Here is a 24039-nt window from a genome sequence, read left to right on the forward strand (position 1 = left end):
GGACAAAACCTAGTGGCAGTTGCATTGTAGGGAGAGTGAATTTTAGGGCAGATCATTCTAATTCAGCACCTGCGTTTTATGGACAAGAATGCCTAGAGCCAGTGACAGCTTATGGGGGCAGACCTAGTGACAGGGAAGTCTCCTCACTCTTGGGCTCTGTGCACTGGTTTCTACCGACGCCCTCCACCATGTTCCCTTGAAACAGGCCACTAGTCACTAAATTTTAGTTGCAAACTAATTTTTCTGTGGAACTCAGTTCAATTCAGCATCTACCAGGTAGTAAAATGCTTATCACAGGTTTAGCCTTCAGAAAGCTAGTTCTGGTGAAAATATACAGTAATCTCCTAAACACAGGGAACCTCATTTGTAAAATACTGAACACAGAAGATCCATTTCTAAAGCCAGAAAATTTACCTCCATTAGAAAGAAAATTCAATGCATTCACATACCGGCCGTCCATGAATGCTTTCATAATATAACAGAGCTTTCTGCAGAGCCACCTTCTCATTAGCGATCTGGTCTTTGGTCATATCCTGTGTAAACACAAGGATAGAGAAACGAAAGACGGGGAAAACATTCGTGAACATTCCAACTTCTATTTTTAGTTCAATGAAGTTCCTAAAGGTCAAAAAGAATACTCATATAACAGCTCCTCGTAGCTCTATCCAAAGCTCACTTAGGAACCAACTCTTTCCGACCTCCTGCTAGAAATACGGATTGCACCGCAGAATCATCAGCCACTTGTTTCTCCCTTGGTGGCAGCAAAGGTGCGCTGATACCGAAGTAAGCAAGGCTGTGAGGCACATGGGACTTAGCTTAATGTCCCAAGCAATGACTACAGTTAAGGTTACACAGTCCCAAAGTTTTGTCTATAATCCTTCTACTTCAGAGAGTCACCAAACCATGTATTAACCAAGAACAAGATTGTTCTGCAATCTGCACAATAGATTTCAATTTGTAGTCAAAAGCCAAAGTACCTACAGTTAAAGCACTCTGAAGTGGTTTCATCTGCTTCCTTAGACATCTACAAGTGTGGAAGATGAGGGTGTGGGAGGTTTTAAAAAGCGTCACGCTATCACTCTTCCACGTGGCGCGCCCTAGATTTCTACTTCTAACACGCTGAGTGGAATGGTTTAGGATTAGCTCGGGGTCTTCATAGACTCATCACACCTTAATGTCCTCAGGACGGCTAGTTTCCATCCGCTTCTCCTGGAGCTTCCTCTGGATGGATTCCAGCGTGGCTTCCACGCTAGGCTTTATTGCTTTATCTACCAGCTCTTGCTTCTTTTCATCTTCTTTCTCAAGTTGGGAACCGAAACTCTTGGGGAGTGTGTTGCTTCGCTGACGCATTCTGGGGGTTAGGTCCTCTTCAGATATCTTTAGTTTTGACTCTAGTCGAAAAGATTTTGGGGGGGAGATATATGAGAATTGATATCTGCTGAACCCAAATTGTTTTTCTGTGGTGTTAATAATTGCTTAGCCCCATGTTTGTTTTAGGAGATATCTAATTATAATACTTAGCTGAAATCCCTAGGTTATTACATAAAACCCGAGAAAATGATAATGTCTTTCTAGATCATCTGGAAAGTTTCCCTAACCCTAATTCCTGAGAAAGCTTTGACTATTGTATAATATCCATGCTTTAGCCACATCAAGCTGTTTGCTGTTCTCAGAATGTGGTTGAAGGCTTCCTATACTCATTCCCTTAGTGTTTAAAGAGATTTACCAATCTAGCACCTAACTGCTGGCCAACTTTTTCTATGTGGCTTATGTCCCTCATTTTGGAATTATTTTTACTTTGTATTCTATTTAGTTTGTTCATATGATTTTATCTCCTAAAAGCCAGCAAGGTGTTTGAGGGAGAGGGGCAAAATCCTTTTCGTATTCATCTCTGTCTGTCTTCTCCTAACATCGCAGGACACAAAGCCTCGGATTAAAGAGGTACTGAATGACTGCTGAATCAAAACCATCATCTGTATATTAGTGATTTAGGGAAACGAAGAAATGCTGCAGAATTCTCATCTTAGCTGATCTGGGTGCCCTGTGTTTGAGGCCATGGGGAGACATGGAGAAGGTTTCCGCTGAATTTTGAGCACCGGGAAGCAGGCTTCAAGGAACTTGTCCTTCCTGGAATATTTCAGCAGTGGCACTTGGCAGGAGGTAAAATCATGGATTCTGAACCTGGCTTATTTTACAGAAACCATGCCATAGGTCTAGAACTGCACCTACCTTTCAGTTGTTTCCGGAATTTGGCAAGATCATTTGTCCATTTCAGAACTTCTGGGTTGGCCGCTTTGTCACTGTGGGAAGGCTGAGGAAAGGAAAACGAAAGTAAATGCTTTGGAATTGGGGCAGGAAAAAGAAGCAGCAGTTGATCATTTTGTTTTAAAAAGGAAGAAAATGTTGAGTCCCATTGGAATAAGAAATCAACCATGACCAATCAGAGCACATTTCACAGGTGTCATTCCATTATCCTTCTTTATATCTGGTTATTTTTGATGCTTTTGCATACTTCCTCAGAGGCACAATGCTGGATTTTTATGATCACGGACTCCTATGAGGTCCATGGCCCCAGGCTAACAGAATAGAGAGCAGAGGGGTATATAATTTTTTTATACTGCAACCACCTTGAAAAATGCCTTTTTGCCATTCTTGTAGGAAATACTAAGAGCTGAGAGAAGAATGAGGTCAGCAGTAATGAAATTTTAGAAGATAATCTTGAATTAAGTTTTACCCAAACAAAAGACTTCATTTAATGATTTTTCCCATTCTTGCTCACTGGTAAGTTTACAAAATGTAGACTAAGGCATTCAATTTATTTGTAAAGATACACTTGTGCAAGGAAAATGCTGATACACGATGTTTGGGGTTTATTACGGTTCACCATCCATTTTTTATTGCCTTTTGAGATTCTCTAGAAATCTCTCTCAACCTTTTATCACTTTTATGAGTTGTTGATACGCTGGCATGTCATGTCTGGGGAGAAGAGAAGATGAAGAGAACGTTGTGAGGAGGCACTTACTTTAAAAATATTTGTGGGTTTTGCAATTTTTAACCTTTTAAACTGCAATTACTTTTTTTTTTTAAGGAGGGCACAGCTCACAGTGGCCCATGTGGGGATTGAACCGGTAACGGTGGTGTTATTAGCACCATGCTCTAACCAACTGAGCTAACTGGCCACCCCAAGGCACTTACTTTATACTTCCTCTCTTCTTCAAATCTGTCTTCAAACTTTCGGATCTTCTTTTTAAGACTCTGAATCCTTCGCGTGAGCTGGGCAGGTGTCAGGTCTTCGTGCTCGTCATCGTATGACCCCAGAGAGGAGCTCCGCCGCCTGTGAGGGACACACTTGGGTCAGCTTCCTCGAGCAGTCAGTCACTGCCTGCTGGGAAGAGCTGGCGGGTGAGGATGCAGCATGGAAGGGAGGGGGTCTCCATCCTCTTGAATCATAGAATTTGACACTAATTCATTTTGTGACTTTGATCTCTGTACGTCCCACCTACTCAGTGGGTCTAACCTTCTCTACCTTACATTTATAATTAGCACTGTGAGGACCAAATGTCTGCTGCAGACCTTAAAAGTTAAATTTGAGAGAGTCTTGGAAAGGAGGTTCTAACGGAAATTCAACATGTGCTGTTGTAGCTGGGCCACAGTTCAACTGAACAACTACGGGGGAGCCTGTGTATTAGCAGGAGGGAGACTTTCAAGTATGTTCCTTCACAGACTTACAACTTAATCCAAGAAAATTACTGGCTATCAGCACCATCGTGATCCTTCCTAATGATGATGCATTTGTCCATCGGCAGCACAAAGAAGCATACCTCATGAAAGAATGGGAATTTGGGGGAGAAGGAGGCACTTCCGTGTCGTCCAGGTATTGCCTGCTCTGGCCATAAGCGTAGAACCGAGGCGAGGGCATGGGGTCACTGTCTGCATCCAGAAGCTGACGTATCAGGTGCCCGGCCTGCGGGGAGAGGTGTGCTTCGTCAGAGTCCACGTTCTCCTGCTCCCATGAGGACAACGTAGGGATGGGTTCTGGAAAATAAGGAGGATAAGAGGTCAAAATTGTTTTTCAAAGCACAACTGTTAGCCAAGTTTTCTGAATGCATTAGAAAGCACTGAATTTAAGAGGCAATGAATGGTTTCTCATTTTAGATTTAAGGTTCAGACTAGGGATACTACGCATGTCCCGACCAGAATCACCAAATGTATCTGACAGCCGTCTTCTACCTTCTATCTCCATCCTCACTTGCTTTCAAAAGAGAATTTGCTCGGGCTGCCCTAAGGAACAGGCCTGAAGGAGGAGAGCCAAGTGTACCCGTCTACCTCCCCCACCCATTATCACTGACAAGAACTTTTCCACGTGAGGGCTCTATGGAAAAGAAACGCCAATGTGTCAGGGAGGGAGAGATCTGGCATCGTGGCTGCCCATCTTTCACTGATGGATAGGAATCAAGCTAAGGAATCACATTAATCATGTGAGAGCCATTTAGGAGTTTGCCCCTTCCGCGGAGGTCACTCAGTAAGCTGATTTGTGTGCTTCTGCTTAGTGTGTTGGGATTAGCATGTTTAAGATGCATGCTTTGCAGTTCAGAAGCTGCTCAAGACTACAGTTAAAGAAAGATGAATACGAAGATTAGTCAAAAAAAGAAGAAGAAGAAGACTGCCTTACAAAGCACAAATCTGTACAAATCTTCGAGAATCTTTAAGAAGAAAATATACTCAGCACGGAATCCTGATTTCTGATTTTGGGAGGGAATAGGGTGACATTTATTTCTATTTACTGCAAGACCCACCTGAATATATTCCTTATTAAAAAAATCTTATCTAATATATTTTAAAGATAGATCTCAGATTATGTAGGGTATTTCATTTGTAATACTCTATGCATATACAAAAGTTATGCATTTTAAATACATTTGTGGATTACTGTGATTTACACGAGGCTAGAATTTGGCCATGATTTTAAATTCTGGGATTCCTACAGTTTGAATCATGGAACTGTTCCTTCAGCTATTAAAGTATTTATAAAATTTACAAAATCACCTTAAACAAACGTTTACTCAGTATTTTATTTAAAAAGGTCACATTATAATAGAGGACTAGACCTCATTGAGACCTTGAATATCATCTAATCTAGTGATTTCTCAATCTGGCTAGACATTAAGGTCACACAGGGAGATGTAAATAACTCGTAATGTACAGGACCTCACACCACCCAATTAAGCACAATTTTTAGGTAAGGGCCCAGATATGTAACACACACACACGCACACACACACACACACACTTTCAAAATCTGCACAAGTGATCCTAAATGCAGTCGGTTTTGAGAACTACTGATTCAACCCAACAGATTACAGATAAGGAAACTGAAACCCAAAGAAGTTAAGAGCAAATACCTAATCAATGACAACATTTGGGACCAGAAACTAAATCTCCTGACTCCAGGACAGTGCTTCAATTTAGAATGTGCCAGGTGCTTCAATAATACGGATGACTGTCTGAAAATTCTGAAGACCCCACTGTGTAGTAGGACAGACAAGCACATTTAAAAAACAAGTAACTTCATGTGGAATGGGGTCCACAGGTTCTCAAGATTTAAAGAAAACCACCTTATCTGGGAACATAGATGATAATACAAATATTTTGAAAAAATGAAAGCAGTGTTGAAGACACAGTCTTGCCTACGGAGTCTCAAAAAGTGGTCGAGAACATGTTGGCAGATTTCCTTGGCTGAAGCAGGAGATACACAGGTGTTGTTCCATCATTTGTACTAACGCTATCAGTCAGCTCCTCCTCAGTGGCAGGGCTCAGATACGAGCAGCTCAGAGCTGCCAACATACAAGTAAAAAAACGGACTGAGAGGTGAAAGGAGGAGGGGATGAGTGCAATGTAATCCCTAGAAAAATAATAGAAATGTTGTGTGAAATTGCTGAAAGTGGAACTACTAAACTCAGATCACATCTTCAGATCACATCTTCTATTTCATGAAACAGCAGTCATTTTCTGCAAGGACGAAAATGAATGGAACCAGGACAGGGAAAGGGTAAGATGGCTTGAACAATAATGCAGCAGGCAATTACCTCACCACTGAGAGGCAAAGGAGCAAAACAACCAGGGTGCAGGGCAAGGTGGTTCAGCAGGACACAGAGCATCGACAAAACAAAGTCTGATGTTGATATTGGCATATGGGTCTGCTGGCTAGTTTGACATTTCTACTCATCAAAACTTAGTTGGAAGAGGTGTTACCTTAGATCCTGAAACCCTTTAATCTGTCCAAATCTAACAGAAGATCTCTTTAAAAAATGTCACAATTAATCTTTGATTTAAGATTTCAACTACGTGGTCTCTGTTTGCAAAACAAATGTCTGTGACCATTAACCAAATATGGCTCCAGTAAAAGATACACTGTGATTTTGAATTCAATATAAAATACTAATCATGGAACAGAATTATGCTTGTCTGAAGCTTTGGGGCTCACACGAGGCCACCCATCAGAGTTCCTTTTTGGTAGCACGGCTGTATTAGGTGGCTCCATTCTTGACCAATCACTTCACTGACAAGAAGACCCAATGTTGTTTTCCTAGTGTCACCAGTGGTATATATGAAATACATAGCTGAAGAAAGTCTAACTTATGGGTGACATTTTCTCTCAAAGCATATAGTTGGAGTGGATGAATTCATTTTAAAGTAAGAAATGTAAAACCATTATGAATTTAACAAAATACGAAGAAAAGTATGTTTGATCATTAGTCTGCATGTGGCACAGAAGTGAAGTGGTTTCTCACCAATGCAACATGAAATGCTTAGATGACTTCTCTCTCCTTTTTCTCTCTTTACTTTTATTCTATATAGTCTTACATAATTTAAGGCTCCTATTCAAGAGTTATAAAATTACATGTAATACATAGATCAATATAACTGAAGAACCAATACAACCTACTGTTTCTTCTGTTTTAGTTTGAAATGATCTAAAAATTCAAGGCTACCTCATGTTTTGATAGTTGGCACTCAATAGAAAAATGAGAAGGAAGCAAAAAGAACAGTGTGTACATGATACGATGTCAAATTGCATTACCTGCTATGATGTCAAACTGCATTACCTGCACAGAGTCAGTTCTGAGGATGCTCTCACTAACAATTCCCAATTGCTGGTTTGGGAAATATTTTATTATTTTAACCAATAATTTTAGAGCAATAAGATAGACAAGGATACTGCAAGAAAATTATTCAAGGGAAAAATAGAAAAGATTTGAGGCTTCAAATCGGATTTTCATCTTAAAGGTCTGCATAAAATAAATGTGTTCTCATAACTAGACCAGAATTCCCAGGATACAGTGATTTTTGACTTTAGCCATGTGTCTTGTCACAGGGAACTCTGGACGTAAGTATGGCATGTCTCTCTATTAAACATTAATCCACCCAGGTCAGCTGACATCACAGCAGGTCAGAAATAAGAGAGATAAAAGCTGTATGCTTGCTACCTAAGTAATAAAACAGAATAGGTCCTGGGGGAATTCCAATCCAGACACTGCAGCACACATGGAAATAAAGGGAATTCACTGCAGGAGGAGGGAACAGAGCCCTGACTAATGTCACTGGGACATACACACTCTGCTTAGCTGGCTAGATCCATTTATTATGCTAGAGAAAATTGGCTACTGAGATGATTTATTTCTAAGAAACCCACACAGAATTAAGGGAACTGATGTTTTCCACATGTCATTTCCAACTACATTTTATTTAGAGTTATTTCTACTTGGCATGATGTCATACTGGCTTTCAGGTGCTAGGTGGTATTGCACATCCCAGACATATAGTCATGTCAGCCCCACTGGGGAGGGTCTTTACTGGGGGAATCCTTTCATAAAGTTTCCCTTGGTGTTCCAAATTTTAACCTTAGAACAACGGTAGTCCTATGAAATTGTTCAAATAGTCCTGCAAACTATCAGAGTTAGAAGGAACCTTAGTAGGCAGCTTTATCAATTCCATTTTAATCCTTACATTTCATATATCTGCATCACCCCAATTTGTCAATGTAATAAGCAGACCTTCAAAAGCTTCATTTAAGGCATTAATAAATGTGTGGAACAAGTTAGGGCTTTATTAACTTCGATCCATGGATTTGCACATGTAAGTGCAGTTGCTTCATCGGTTATTAATTCACTATCCTCCCTGACTGTCTTCTATCCCTTCCCCATTTCTGAGAGGGCTGTCACAAGTCCCAGGTAAAGGTCCAGGGGAGGCCTTTTCAAATGCACCATTTCCCTAATCCAGAGTCCGAAAGCAAGCAAGCAAGAGAAGAGGTTGGTGTGGCATGATCAGTCCTTTGGTCAGTCTGTGGAGGACCTACTGAATACTGACTCCGCTGTGGTGCTCAGATCCACCCATGGTCATTATGGAGAATTGGGCTCTGATTTCAAAGCAGGCGAATTTAGGTTGGTTTTTGCCTAAAACTAGAGTTGGGAGCATTTAAGGAAGATGGTGGAACGTGAACTAATATTCCCATGGTGCCTTCTATGCCCACAGTGTGGTGGGCACTTTGCCTGTATTACCTCGTGTAACCCTTGCAACCAACTTACTAAGGAGATATTACTATATCTATTATTCATTCTTATTGACTGTCATACCTATTTAAAGATGGGGAGGCAGAGGCCATCTTTAGTAAACATGAGACATGTTTACTAACTTGTCCACGACGCTGGTTAAGTAGTAGAGCCAGGCTTTGAATCCAGGATGCGTCTGGCTCTTAACTTTATGGTACTGCCTGCCAGGATACCTAATTGGCAAGGCTTAGAAAGAGGCATCTGGGTGAGAGTCAGGAGACTTTTTATCTTGAATCATCATTTTGCCTCTTTTGGTGTCAGCTTTCTTTCCTGTATACTGAGACGGTTCAGTTGTAAGGTCTTTAAGCTCCCTTGCTACTTCTCTATCATTCCTGTAGAGACTTTCCTCTCCAAAGTTATTTTGGATAAGCAGTAAGAGATGAATAAGATACACGGAATATTTCATGCCCTTTAGAAATGTCCTTTTCAACTAATTTCACCAGGATAAATACATATGAGTGCAGCTGAGTATTTATATTTCAGTATTTCCACAAATGGTGACCCCCAAATCCACAGGAAATGGCAGAATAAGAACGTTCTAATTATGCAAGTCTGAGGGGCTTTAAATAACAAAGAACAGTACATTTGGTTTTGTGTATTTAGGAGGGAAACAACAACAACAACAACAATGTGGATAGATCAAATAATGTGCCCCAATACACAGCTACATGTATAAGGGGGAGAAAAAGATAAAGCATGTGTTATTTATCTGCCAACCAGCACGATTAGCCTCTGATCCTATATTCACTTTGAGAGGTTTCCACTCTCTGTAGCCTATGGAATCCACTTATTAGTTTCATTTCACTTTTTCTTTTCCTTATACAGTATGTCCCAGAAACAGAGAACGTCATTTCCACATGGGGGAATACATCGTAGGCTGCTCATTAAGTACTGTGTCCCCCGACATTCTACGATTCTACATGAGTGAGAGTCCGAACTCTGGTGTGGGGACAGGAAACAAATAAGCACATCAAAAAGAGGGGTTTGCACTCCACGGTGGCTTGGAGACTGGTAGTGGACACCTAGGAATGGATACTGACTCATGTGGTTCTGGTAACGATCACTTGCATTTACATATTTTATTGCATTGGTTTCACATTCACAGTGTAAATTAGTGTAAAGTTTATTCTTTACTGGAAAGTCACCATTTTGTCTGTTTCTTACTGAAGCTATAAAAAAAGGTGATATTTCAGTGATTGGACTTATTGCTCTCATTTTAACTACACTTTATGCAAAAATTCCTTTATTTTGACTCTACTTACATTACTAAGTATATGTCGACTATAGCTATATTACTGCTGTAATGTAACTTGGACATTTAAAATAAACATATGATAAAAAACGGTCACTAAAAGCAGTAACCAAATGATCAAAATGGCCTTGAAATGAATCTGTGTAGATTTTTAAGATATGCACGTTCAATGACAAATGCAGTAACTGGCAAAAAAAGTTAAAGCAAGTCATTTCATAAATTACATGGATAACACAATTTACATTCCCAAGCCTATTGAAATGTACTTTTCCCAATGAGCTTTTTTTTATGCCATTTAGTTTCCTAATACAAAATAAAATGTTGGTTCTTTCATACTATTATTATTTATCTAAAAGAAAAGTTCTTTATATTAAGTAATGAAATAGTTTTAATGAAACTGTAAGTTACCTTTCAACCATTCTGGAGAAAATTTTCAGCTTTGTATTTGCCTCTTAAGTGTGCTGGGAGAGATTATAAATTTATGATGAAACAAAATAAAAATGATCAAACTGAGTCAATTTTAGGAGGAAGAATCTACCTGCCCTTTACTGAATAAATCATCAAGATAATGAAGCTAATTTGAATTCTACCCCCAAATCCTAGTTTTCATCTAGTGCTTTATGTTAATATTATGAGGAGACCAGATTATTAAAACTCAAATACAGTATTTGTTTTGACTACTGCTTTTTTCTTTTATTTAGGTGACAGTGGCTACTACAGTACTATTTTTTTTTTGGGGGGGGGGAGTGTTGTTTCTAATGTATGAATTAAAACCCTATCTGATTATTTCAAACTACACAAAAGAAGAATAATAAAACACTACCAGGGATGTATATCACTTACATTAAAAACAAAACACCCTGCATTTTTTTTCCCCCAGAGAATATATCATTAGCTGGGAAGATCTGACAAAATCTCAGACCTACTGCCTAATTATGAAAAGAAATAGAACACGAGTTTTAGATTGAAAAGAGGGAGAACCAGGATAAAAATGGTTTTCACTTCATTAAGCCTGGGGTGCCAGGATCATAACGGAGTTGCTATTTTTCACCTTGAGGTCTTTTTAGATCATCTTTTGGTCCTTCATCTAAGATCATTACCATAGTAATTTTTGTTTAAAAAAAAGGGGGGGCTTGGTGAGGGAGACGAGGAAATCCAGGTGCTTTACAAAAGACTGCTTTTTCATAGTTGTGATTCTCTGCTAAGTCATTGTGTTAAGTCATGCTGCTGCTCTGAACTCAGGAGCATTATTTCTCCTTCGTAGCCTTCAAACACACACGCTCTATAGAGGCGTATGGGCATTCATTTTGGACACACATTGATATGAGTGAAAGAATAGATGAGGCTGCTACAATATCCTTCCTGAAATACAGCTTTGAAGAGGATACCCTCTTCTTTCTCACAAGAACATTTCTAACGTTTTTGTCAAGTACCTAGAAAAACCAACCCAAAACACTGTATTACAGGCTTTCAATAAGAAGCACTTTTAATTCAGTGTTCTCTTTGATAAGCAAGTCCCTTAGTTTTACTAACCTGGATTTTAAAAAGTCTGCCCATTAAAACAAAGGTAGAAGCAAAGCAAATCAAAATAACCCTGAAAAATGGCATGTAGTGGGGGTGGAGGGGGGCAACTGATTATACTGAGATGAAATCCTAAATGCATACCAGTTCCTTATGATGCTGCTTGGTACTAGTAGAGGGACAACGCACACATATAAGCACTCCTGGTGAGTTAAAAAGAAAAAACGAACTGCAAGGTGACACTCTGTAAAGGGTAAGCACATTTTCTTCCTTAGACTGCAATTACTCTTGGCAGCACTTAATGTGACACATTCCTATGCCAGGGAGAGGGTTTTCAGTCATTTAGAAATGCAGTTACTTCTGCACACATAGCTCTCACTCTCACCCATACAACTGCACAGCTACACGCCTCTCATCTATGCTAATTTATATACGCTTTTGCATTATGAAATCATCCAAGTATCAGATACCCTACCTGTCCAGTTCTGCTCATCACACAACGCGGTCAGGTCCAGCTGGGGCACCTCAGAGACAAAGCTCTCCTGCTGGGCGTCGGCATCCGGAGTCCTTTGCAGTTTAGTGTCAGATATGCTGGGGTGCTCCTGGATCTTCATTGTGGGGCTCTGCAATAACAGCACAGTGTACCCAAATATCTACTGCTCACCAAAACCCCAAAATGTCTGCAGCAATTCCACTCCTTCTGGATGAAACCTCCCAAACCACAGCTGCTGACGCACCCGGCACAGAAATCAAAATCATAGCCCGATGCCCCCTGGATACTAGCTGGCCACTTGCATGCACAAAGCAACCGTCCATCTGCACGCCTTTAACTTTTCTTCTGTGTGAAAGACAAGATGATTTCCGAGGGTTGCTCTTCCTGACAACTGCAGGCAGCTGACAGTCTTGATGATTACTGACTGGGGCCAGAAATGAGGGAAAAGAGTTTGTGTTTCCTTAAAGGAGTATGGCTCTCCAGACTGTAAATAACAACTAATCAGCTACTGCTGTTGCTAAGGCTGTAGAAGCAACACGGTGTCTTCTGCATGCAGACTTTTCTGCCCCTTGGGTAAACAGTCCTGCCAGGCCAGGAGCAGAGGCTGTGTACACGCGTGCGCTCCCGCTGGCCCTGCAGGCTTAGATCAATTAAGCGCGGAGCTGGCTGCACATTCCCAGATTTCCTGTGGTTGTTTTCTCTCCGACTGTGGGGAGAACAGACTATTTATGGAGGAGCTCTGGGTATTAAAGCATTGTTGCGCAAATTCAAACAGCTCAGAGCTTTGGCGTCTTATCTCAGCTAGCAGTAAGGAATACGGACTCTGGAAATGAGCCAGAATTACACAGGGAACACTTTTTTTTTTAAGTAAAAAGCCAAGAGCTGGCAAGTCAGCGATGCATAATTTGTATCTCACAAATATGCAACTGTCGCTTATTTTCCTACTATTCATCTACTTGAGTATTAACTACTTGGCGACACTCGGTTTTGCTTATTTGTGGCACCTACGTCAGGCTAGGCTATCTGGGGGATGGGAAAACCCTCCGCCAAAGGCTGCTATTTTAGCTAAGTGATTTTATGTTCTAAAAAATTTCATTGAAATTAATTCTTTTTTTTACCTTAATCTTTAGGTATCTTGGAAACCCAAGAAACCCACTGTTACTCTCCCCTCTCTCAAAAAATTACAAACAAAAGTATTTCCTCACAAATGTATTTTTCAAGTAGCATTTACCTCAAAGATGTTCTTTGAGAATAACTGGAAATTTATTTTAGCAAATATACCATCAGTAAATGAAAAAACCAGAAACATCTGGAAATCATAAGTGATTCCATAGTGAGAAATGTTCTTATGCTTAAAATAAAGCACTACTAAGACTTCCAGCTACTTTTAATAGTTATTCAATCCACTTTGTTATCACCAGGGGAATAGACAGGGCTTTTACTATTAGAGTTCCATGAAATGGTGCACGAGGACTGGCGTTTTCTTCACATTTGGGATAAAATGAAATCTCATCAATCAGTTTATGACGAGCTACTAAAATCTGGGGTTTTAAGACACTTTAAAAATGCTGCTTGTCTATTGAGGGGAAAACAGATCATGCATTTATACTCCCAAAATTCTTTGTTCCTTGAGCTGAATCCTAAGTGACTTAGGGTCGAGCGACTAAAGCTGGTGCTCAGCTTTGAAAAGTTACAGGGTCAATCTGTCACCTATTGCATGTGTGTTACAATCTGCATACAGCATATAAATATTTTCTCAATAACGATTCCTAACACTTGTTATAGAGACAAAAAATGGTTAAGAATATAAGAAATATGATTCTATGTTTAAGTTTGGCATTTTCTTCATGAGGAACACATGCCTGTATCAAGCCATGGGCGCTGTTCTGCAGTGGAAAAGACATGGATTTTGCTTACAGGCAGACCTGGCTTTGAAGCATGCCTGACATTTACTAGTTTGGTGCTCTGACTGGGCCATGTCACTTCTCTGAGCCTCGTTTTCCTAATCTATAAAATGGCATTAATAATACTAATGTTGGAAGGTTCCTCTGAAGATCTGAGAGAAGGTATGCAAAGCATTTAGCATGGTGCCTGGGGCATAGGAGACACACGAAAGGAAGCTACCCTTTTATTATAATTAGGTACCCTATGAAGATGGGTAAAACACTGCCCTATCTCAAAGTGGTAGGGAGAAGAGTTGGAGACAGGCATCTACAACGGCAGTTCGAGGTAAAACATGCCACAACAAGGGTGCAGCAAAATTTTAGATCCATTATAAAAAAATATGAGAGCAAAGAACCACTCTTGCGGGGTGGCAACAGCAATTTGGGTCAGAGAGGTTGGGAGGAGGGGCAAGTGCAAAGGCAGTCATGACATCAGGGTTTGCTGGGTCACAGCAAGAGAGGAGGTTCCTGGGGGTCAGCCCTCGGGATAGGGAGGGGGGATGGCAGATGACGAAGGTACCCAGTAAGCAGAAGATGGACTACGAAAGGCCTCACATGCTGGGCTAAGTTTGGATTTTATCCTGTAGTAGAAATAAGAAAGCCATTAAAGCATTTTTAAATACAGAGTAAAAATGGTGAAATATGTGTTTCCAGGCTGATGGCCTGCAGATGGGAATGGATGCTGGCGGGGAGACCTAGAGGCCTAAGAGCTGGGTTGTGCAGGCAGCCGGGTTCTCCCCTGACAGTCACTGACTCTACTCCCTGCAGTGCCTGCGTCCCCTCAGGCTACTCAAGAGTCCTGCAGTTCCTGACGCCACACATGGAAAATCCTGAAATTCCATACACATAGAAACTAATGTAAAAATGCATTACTTTTAATGATTGCCACATCTCAATTGGCACCAATTTCAAAGTAAGAAAATTAACATTAGAAAATTTTCAATTTTCTTTCTCCAAAAGGTATGCATTTTGTTCATTCCTTTAAGAACATGGTTTGAGGCATCCACTTTCTGCTGGGCTCTGTGTGAGACCCTCAAACGTCCTGCACTGAGAGATCTGACATTCTCAGTGGAACACGTTCAAGTACCTTCAGTGGAGTTCTGAGGACAGTTCATTTTGGTGGAATACAACAATGCACGACCTTGTGAATCAGTGAGCTGCCCTTCCAGTGTTCAAATGAAGTCTAGGAGTCAGGCATGTGGGAAAAGGAGAGATTACCACCCTGGGTAGATAACCCTTGTAAGATTCTATTACTCTAACAAAGAGAATCAGGTCAAAATTTTACAAGTTTATTCAATTATAATATATGTCACCTATTGTATATGTATAATAGGGTTGTCCATTACATGTCAAGTGCTAGAGATACAAAGACAAAATTTATCTACTCATTCATTCAAGAAATAAATTTTCAGTACCTACTATGTGTTAGACAGGAACAAAACTTCAGTGGACACAATAAGGTCTCTGTCCTAATGAATCTTACAGAAGGGGACAGTTAGTAAAGACAAAAATGTCAGGGAGTGATATGGACTATGGAGAAAAATAAAGCAGGGTAAGGGGGATGATGAAAGTATGGGCCAATGTCTGCTATTTTATACTGGGTGGACAGGTGTGTCTTTTCTGTAAGATGACCAATGAGCAGAGACTTGAAGGAAATGAGTGAGCATTCTGTGGAAACAGCATCCCAGGAAGAAGGAAAGCAAGTGTAATGGCCCTGAGGCATGATCATTTTGCGTATGTTTGAGGACTAGCAAAGCAGTCAGTGTATCTGGAGTCAGGGCCAGTGTATATGGGTGTTTAGTATGGGTGCTGTACCACATATAATGGGGTATCATGCATACTAGAGACCTATGTTAATTTACCGGCACTTCTGGACTTCCTGGCTGATTTCCCAAACAGCAATGGAGAGGTCCCTCCTACATAAACCCACACCAGCTCGCACAGCCATGGCCCCACTTGGCATGGCACTCAGTCACCAGCACACCCTCATACATGGTCCTGTTCTGCTCTTACCAGTCCTGGAGGTTGCTTTTCACATGCCTGCTGCTCCCAGAGGCCTGATTCCCCGTTTCTGGCTTGCTGGTCTCTGAACCTGGTAGATTGCCTTGCCTGCGGTCCAAGAGTGGGCTGCTGGTGTGGGCCCAGGATTTATGTGCACGGGGAAGCTGTTCAGGCTTGGTAGCAATATACTAGCAAAAAACTACTCTTCCTTTAAATATTAGCTAGCCTAGTCTGGGTTCCGTACTCTCTATGAGGGCTTATCATACAGTATCGCACTTGTCTGCTTGCTTGTTTCTACTACTACATTGTTAATGTTAAAATGTCAAGGACATTCTCAAATACCAGAATAGTTTTGGTTTCAACTTTTGTTGTTTATACATCTTATATCTTCAGTTAAATCAGAGAATATACAAGTTAATTTCACCATTTTCAACCAAGATGTCACATAGCAAACTCTTGTCAAAAGTGTTGCTCCAAATGAAAACACACTAAAATTCACGTGCTGAAATAAACTGAGTGGCTCTTAGGAGACACATAGGGTATGGCAGATAGGGAATGGGTTTTAGAGTCAGAGGCGTGAGTTTAAATATTAGCTTACTAGCTGCAAGATCTTCAGTGGGTAAGATCTCTGTAGTTCAGCTTCTTTGCTCTAATACAAGAACAAGACTTCATAAAGTTTGAGGTGAGGGTTAAAAGAAAATCATATATAAAAGCAACTAGTCCATAGTAACAGGGAAAGAAATGCAATTTGCATTTATACCCTATCTCGTTTCCCATTCATTCATTCGGCAAGTGTTTGCTGAACACACACTATGTGCCAGGCATGGGATGACAGGGACTAACAAGATAATGGTTAGAAGGAAAAAAAATTGTAACTATGTGGTGACAGATGTTAACTAGACTTACTGCGGTGATTAGTTGATAATATATACAAATTATTGAATCATGCTGTACACCTGAAGCTTATATAAAGTTATATGTCAATTATACCTCAATTAAAAAAAATAACAAGTAACAGAATTCAGTGTGGAAGGGAGACATAAGTGCTAAGTATGATGCATGTTCTAAAAGGAAAACCTACATCGGATGCTATTGAGCAAACACTGAGCTCACCTTGCCTGGGGCCTCAGGTGCCCTCTTCCTTCAGGTTAAGAAACCATTAACTACCAGTCTATCCACTGATCTTTGTTAAGACTTGTCCCTGTCTTGCTGGGTCTGGCTTTTTCTATCCCCAGACTTTACTGATCCTCCTCCTTCTCTGGCTTCAAATAGTTGACAACTTTTATTTTATCCTTTCTCCCTCCCTGCACAGGACATGGAAAAGTAGCCTAACTAGTAGCTTACCAGCGCCAGGAATAACGAGATCACAGAGCGTACTAGACAATGCAGTTTGCACAGGAAGGAACCACACAGTGTTCATGGAAGGACCACATGGAACCATAAATATTTACTATTTGGCCTGACAATACAGGAAAATGGACATAACAAATTTTCCAAATCAACGTGAACAGCAAAGCTTCAGCAGCCTTTCAAAACTGGATTGAACTGGAAGTGAATCTGAACAAAATAGAGCTTTTTAATTTTTCTGGTTTTAATATTATAATCAATAACAAAATCCTAAAGCTTCCATGAAATACAGTGAAGCTGAAATAACAAAGTCATCCATTTCATAAATATTTGTTGCTGGGGCTGCTTCAGAATGAATCTCAAACTTTATCAGGACAAATAAAACTCTGCACTTAAGATCTTGTGATCAATTTTAATTCTCAGTTTTGACTGGAAAGCCTTGTCTTCTCTCCTTTCTTTTTCTCCCTCCTGTTTTCTTTCTTTCTGTTTTTTTTTTTTTTTAAGCAGGATAAGAAAAGGGGAAATAGTCTTTTGTTTATTATGAACTTCTTATTTGTTATCAAAGGTATGCTTCTAAGCTTTCCTAAGCAGTAGGCTCAGAAGGCATAAAGAATGTAAAAATATCTTGAAAGAATTTAACACTTCATTTACCTTAGGCTAATGATATAAAATGACCTCTTCCAGATAATGTAATACCTTTCTATGTATTATTCTTACATGTTTTGTTTTCTGACAGAGATTAAGCATAAGGTTATAGTTTGAATTTTTTGGATTTTACATGAAAGCATAAAATAGTTCTAGAACGGGAAAATACCTTATCGGAAGGAATCAAATTGAAGTGTAAGACATAACCTCCACTGTAAACTGAACTCTGTATTTTTAGTGATATTTTTTTTAGAATCCAGAAATTGCTAGTTTTAAGGATGACCTCTCTTCTGGATACTTTCAGTTATTAATTTAGTTTAAAAATAAACAAAAGAGTAAATATTCTGGATTCTACAGTGAGCTAGGTCCCCCTTTGTATCATTTCATACAGCCCAAACAGGTTACTTTATTAAAAGGTCGGCCTTTCCAGTCCTACTCAAAGAAATCATACTTTAAGTTTTGGCAATTTTGAAGTGACTCTAAATTTTTTTTCCATTATCAATATGCCACTAAATAGATTTTAATACAAACCCTTAAGAAATTCTCTTTTTGGATAAAATTAGTTGCATAATTAAAAGAAATAAAAAGACATGCAACAAAGGGATAAGCCTATTTTCACTTTTCAACACATTCATTCAAATAAAAACATATTTAACGTTGCAAAATCATTATTTAAAAAATAAAGTCACAGTTGTGCCTGTATTTATTTCCCTTTGAGAAGCAGACTTTAAGACAAGCCTCTCTCTGCTGATCTATCCCTTTAAAAAGCATTTCAGAGGCTGAAGGTTAATGTTTCTCATTCTAATGGAAATACTAGTCAAAACACGAAAGACACTATACCTTTCCCTAGCAGCTGTCATTTGCTGTATCCTGCATGAATCTAAAGAGCTTACAAGGAAAATTTTAATAGACAGTAATATTAATGAGGATAAAATCTGCCTTAATGGAAAACGAAATTGGAAAAATTATCATCTCCATTCATTGAGGGCATGTAAATTTTGGCATCTCAATCTCATGCTATAGGAGACTTGAAATAAAATACCAGCTAAACAGAATTTGAGGAGAGGTAACCAAAGTCTAGACTTAATTTTCCTCTCTGAAATTTAGGAATTATTTGTGGTATTACCAGAAGACCGGATGAACTATTTCGGTTGTACAATAAGTCCTAGAAAGTGCTACATATATTAAAAAATAAAAAATTACAACATACTAGAAACAAGGGAAAGAGCTTTCAAAATGGAAGTTGGATTTTTTCACAGTCCTTCATTAATAATATTTCCTCCAGTGAAAGATGCACATGCCTTCATGAGTAGAAACATGATCCCACATCTTGTGGAGTGATGTCGTTTTTTCTTCCTTTGGTGCAGTTGTGAAAGAAAGCTGACACAAAAAGCTTAGTTTAGATTTTAACTCACCACCTAATTTTATCTCCTAGCTGAAAGTATGATGACAATGATTATTAATAGTGAATGCTTAAGGAGCGCCAACAGTAGGCTAGGTGCTGATTGATAACTGCCCAGGGGTGACACATGTAAGAACAGGTCCTAGCACATGAAAGAAGGATTTGAGATTCTTTTCCCGTGATTCAACTACTGCCACGGGAGTTATCCACAAACACACCATGGCAAAGTGAATTCAGCACAGATTTAGTTTGGGTGCTGGTTGGAATTTATGAGTTAGTGTTATGAAGTTCATCCACAAAGGTGGCTCTGTCCCCTTTTATCTCTTAAAGGATAATAGGCATAAAAGGGAAGATCCCAGAAGACCTCTCCAGGAGGCTGGCAAAGCAATTCTCTTTAAAATAGTGTTGAATGGCATAAGGAGTAGGTGCTTGCTGTGAACAGAGGAAGAGAACAGAGAAAAGATGAAACCAGAAGAAAAATAAAACACCACCATCATGGGGGAAACTGTGCTCTGAAAAAAACGTACCTAGGGATGAGAAAAGAGTGTCATCTTGTTGCCTGGGTCCCAAGGAAGGAAACTTAAATAAATTGGGAATAAGATGGAGTGGCTGAGAAACTGTGACGTCAGAAAGAGGTAGCATTCCCCTCCTATTACCTGGCTGTGTTAATGAAGAGGCATACATGAAAAGAACAGAAGAGAAAAAATAGGAGGAGTGTACAGCATTGGCGGGGGTTGCCGTTCACGTCCAGCAATTTTATGCCAGATTTTACACGAACATGCATTATTGTAAGAAGAGGAGTCACAGCTTTCAGATGATTAATCTGCTAGATTGTAACTCTATGGAGGCAGAATCCCAGCTCTTGGCACAGTGCCTATACATAGTAGGACTCAATGTATGTTCTTGAATAAATCCACCAGTGAATTAGCTCAGTGCCCAACAAAGATTAGCAATCACTGAGTTAGAAGGAGAATTCTATGGATAATTAATACATCAAGAGTCAGAATCCAAGGACAGGTTGAGAAAAGCTTTAATTCTTGCTGTAAAGAAAATCGATGGTAAGTATGAAGGTGGAGCGGGAAGCATGTGGCAGTAGATCACATACACATACATGAATAAAAATGAGCTTGAGCACATTGAACAGAAGCCACAGTTGGGAGCAAGAAAACCAAATACTTGGGTCCACATGGCAATGCCCTCAAAGGACAACAGGAAAGCCAGGGAAGTAACCGAAACTTGCAGATACAGACAACGTAAGGGAGTTACATATTTTTTCTTTGTTGCTTAGTTAAAACGAGATGCAAAACTCAGAAAATGGATTAGATTTAAGAACTCGAACTGATTTTATGTTAATTTGAAAGTTAATGAGATAATCCCTGTGAGAAATCCACTAAAACTCACTGGCTATTTATTTCAGTCACTTTAAAAATGCATAAAATCATGGGACATCAAACCAGTGGCTTTTTGTTTTGTTTTACTTTATGAAAACCTAAAGAGAAATCTCCATGCTATTGAACTGTTATCTTTGCAAGCAGAATTTTAAAAGCGAAAGAATGGAGTTCTTATGATGTCTCAAGTAATCTCATGTCTCGTTATTTGCCTTTCTAACCAAACAGGTGCTGTCACTTAATCTCATCCCTTATTGACACAGGCTACTACTACTTCACAGGTACTCTCAGGAATGAATACGTGAACAATCCTGTCACAGCCACAATCTTACTTGTTAGCTACTCACCTCAAAATGATGGGTACGTCCACTGTCTCTTTCGTTTTCTTTGCTATAAACAATAGCAACAATAACAAAACATCATAAAATGTCAAGCTGTTTATAACAATGCTTTTCATCCATTGAAATTATGATGTAATTTATTTTACAAGTAGGCTGAGTAGCTCTAAATCAAATTCTTAAATAATTTAAAAACAACTCCCTCCAAAATTAATCAAAGTAAAACAAAAGTAGAAACACAAACACGAATATGGTTATTAGCCTTTCAGAGCACCATGGCAGATCTTCTATTCTAAGTACTTTCCTTGCTATAAAATAATGTTGGTAAACATACAGTGCTTTAATCGTACTCCTTTTCAGTTCTTATACGCACACTGCATCAAGTGAAAAATAGATCTATTCATACTTTTATAAACAATGTGAAGAGGAAATTCTAAAATTACCTTTCATCAGACATCAGTTCTACATCATCAGGTCCAGCGCTCTCATGCGATGGTGTGGAATTGAGACTCTCCATATTCTGTAACAAAACAAATCATTGGTTGTACAGTATGAATGGTAAGAAATATGCACTAGCAGACCCTCCCTTCTTTAAAACTAAGCATCAGATAATATGCAGCTATAACTCATTCTAGTCCTTGTATTTCTGTATTTGTTAAAACTAGCAAAATTATGACAGTTTATTATACACTGCTTGCATAAAATCATGTTAAACTTTATCATTCTTTTAACAAAGATATCTGACAGCATCACACAAATGGTCATTGAGCCCTTGTTAGGTATTATCTATATTTTACAGCTAAATACAGCAAAACTCACATTGCCAGAATATGAGGGTGGCATTAGAAATAGAATTGAGGAATCTGATCTCGAATATAATCAGAAACCGATATAACATTCACTGCTTATATAACAACTTTTCAGGATATATTGCCAATATGATCTGGGGTAATATATACCTAAACTGTAAAATACCCATATAAAGAAATGGAGTTAAGAACCTTCCTTTTCCCAATATTTGATGTTTATATTTGCTAAGATGGAAAAAAATATAAATAGGAAACTAACTTTAAATAGCATGTATTTTCACATTGACCAAGAGGGCTTACTGCTTCTCAGGAGGCCTATTTGTAAGGGTTTTCGGCTGCCTCTGTGAATACAGCCAATGCTTTCTACATATAATTCAGATGACTGAGCACAAAATATGTAAGCGATACCCATGAAGGAAGATTACAAATGAGCTAATGAGCATATTTCCATTCAGGAGACTCAAACACAGCTGCCTTGGAGATTGGAACCTGAATTTCATTGAACTCAAAGATTCACACATGCATTAAAAGGACATTAAGCAAAATCCGCCCATTCTGTGTCATCGAAATAAAGAACACACATCGAAGCAACATGTGTTCATCCACATATTTATAACCTCCCAGTATGAAAAACACTTACAAGGTAAATCTGATTAAGGTTCACAGTAACCCCGTGAAACTGACCTATATAAAACTCTCCAACAAAATAAACATATAATTAGAGTAGAAAACAAGTATTTGTCTTGGTAGAGAGATGAATTATTTTCTCTTTAGGTTGGTTTGGCTAACTTGTCTAGACTTCCTAAAGAGTAAGACCCTAGGCTCCATCAAAGAAAAAACAAAGTGAGACAGCATAATATAACAGTTAAATTGGTGGCTCTGGAGTCAGAATGTTTGGGTTTGAACCCTAGCTTTATCATTTACCTACTGTATTAATCTACTTGACCTTCAATTTCCTCATCAGAAAAATGGAGATGGTAAAAATACTTAACATCAAATGGTCCTGAGGATTAAACAAGATAATACATGTAAAGCACCAGAATAATACCTGGCACATTTAATGAGTATGAGTTGTTGTCATTATTACTATTTCTAGAACTATGAAATCCCCTGGAAAAATATTTTACTACTATTTGTCTACAGTGAAGGCAATGTTTCAGGAACTGGAAAGGCTGTATTTTTGCCTGTTATTACTGAACACTGACTTACATGCTTAGATAATGTGGGGACAGAGCCCCAAAAAGCAGTTTCCAGGCTCTCGGCCTCACATAGAAAGGTGCTGGCTCAGGTAGTAAATGGCCATCGACTGTGATCAAGTGGCCAGCAGCTGTGGCTAGTTGGCCGTCAGCTGTAACCAGTGAGCCATTAGCCATGAATATAACTGCCGTGGCTAGGCTAGCAAAAAGAAGAAAGGGGGAGCTAGCAAGAAGATGGTGGCTGAGTCTGCAAGCAGCACCGTGAGGGTTGAGAATTGTGTTGCTCCTGGTTCCTGTGTCTCCAACCCAGCCACCAGTGAGAGTATAGTGGTATGACTCCCCTACCTATGTCTCCGTGGGTGTTCCTTTTTGGCCTAGCCATGTCCTGCGTTCTTGTGTGGGGAGTGGGACCAGAGACCCCGCCTGACACCCCGCACGACACATGGCGAAGTCGGCAGGATCCCCTGCACTACAGATAATTTACAGTTAGATAATTTTAGAATGAATCTGAGAAATGAATTATGACAACAATTATAGTCACATTTTTATCGCTCTCAAGTTTGAGTTAAAAGAGGCCTCTTTAAAATGGCTCTCATTAAACCAAAGCAGAATTGCTCTGATTACCTGAATGCGATCCTCCTGATAAAGAGGGATACATCTATGACAAAGAATCTTTGTTCTCATTGGTAATCTTCAGTAGATTATCAAAATCTTTAGTGCAAGATCTAGTGCAATAGTATTAAGTTTTCCTAAAGTTCTGAAACATGAATTCTTAGGGAAAGCATAACCCTTTACCGTCAGATCATTTTAAAAGTGTCCATTTATAATTATATGCAAGTGACTATTTCAAAAGACATAAAGATGTCCGGATTAAGGTGAAGAAATATTCAGGAAGAGAGAATAGAAAATAAACCTTAATAGCATTATATAAATTTGAAGATATGTCAATTAGAAGATTTGTTTCCTACACAGAAAGAACAAAGATATAACTGATATGAGTTTTGAGAATTATTGAAAGAAGATAGTTATACAATAGAAGGCTTTACAAAACGCAGTTGTAAAATTTAGTGAGAAAGTTTAGCTGATCTTGATGGT

General features: G+C 39.2%; 1 protein-coding gene across 9 annotated transcripts in view; it reads right to left on the minus strand.

Moving 5' to 3' along the window:
• FAM13A (family with sequence similarity 13 member A) overlaps window positions 1–24039 on the minus strand; it is a 311779-nt gene that overhangs the window by 45772 nt on the left and 241968 nt on the right. For all 9 annotated transcript variants that reach the window (XR_004422991.1, XM_033105659.1, XM_033105662.1 and 6 more), the window contains 8 exons: window positions 21383–21459; window positions 20949–20991; window positions 11858–12005; window positions 3822–4035; window positions 3196–3334; window positions 2230–2311; window positions 1171–1391; window positions 450–533 (listed from right to left, as the gene is read on the minus strand). Coding sequence is in view for 8 of the 9 variants with exons in the window: in XM_033105659.1 (XP_032961550.1) it covers window positions 450–533; window positions 1171–1391; window positions 2230–2311; window positions 3196–3334; window positions 3822–4035; window positions 11858–12005; window positions 20949–20991; window positions 21383–21459 (1008 nt within the window). In the remaining variant the exon portion in view is untranslated. The remainder of the gene's footprint in view (window positions 1–449; window positions 534–1170; window positions 1392–2229; window positions 2312–3195; window positions 3335–3821; window positions 4036–11857; window positions 12006–20948; window positions 20992–21382; window positions 21460–24039) is intronic.

Source organism: Rhinolophus ferrumequinum, chromosome 5, assembly GCF_004115265.2.
Source record: "Rhinolophus ferrumequinum isolate MPI-CBG mRhiFer1 chromosome 5, mRhiFer1_v1.p, whole genome shotgun sequence".
NCBI classification, from domain to species: Eukaryota; Metazoa; Chordata; class Mammalia; order Chiroptera; family Rhinolophidae; genus Rhinolophus; species Rhinolophus ferrumequinum.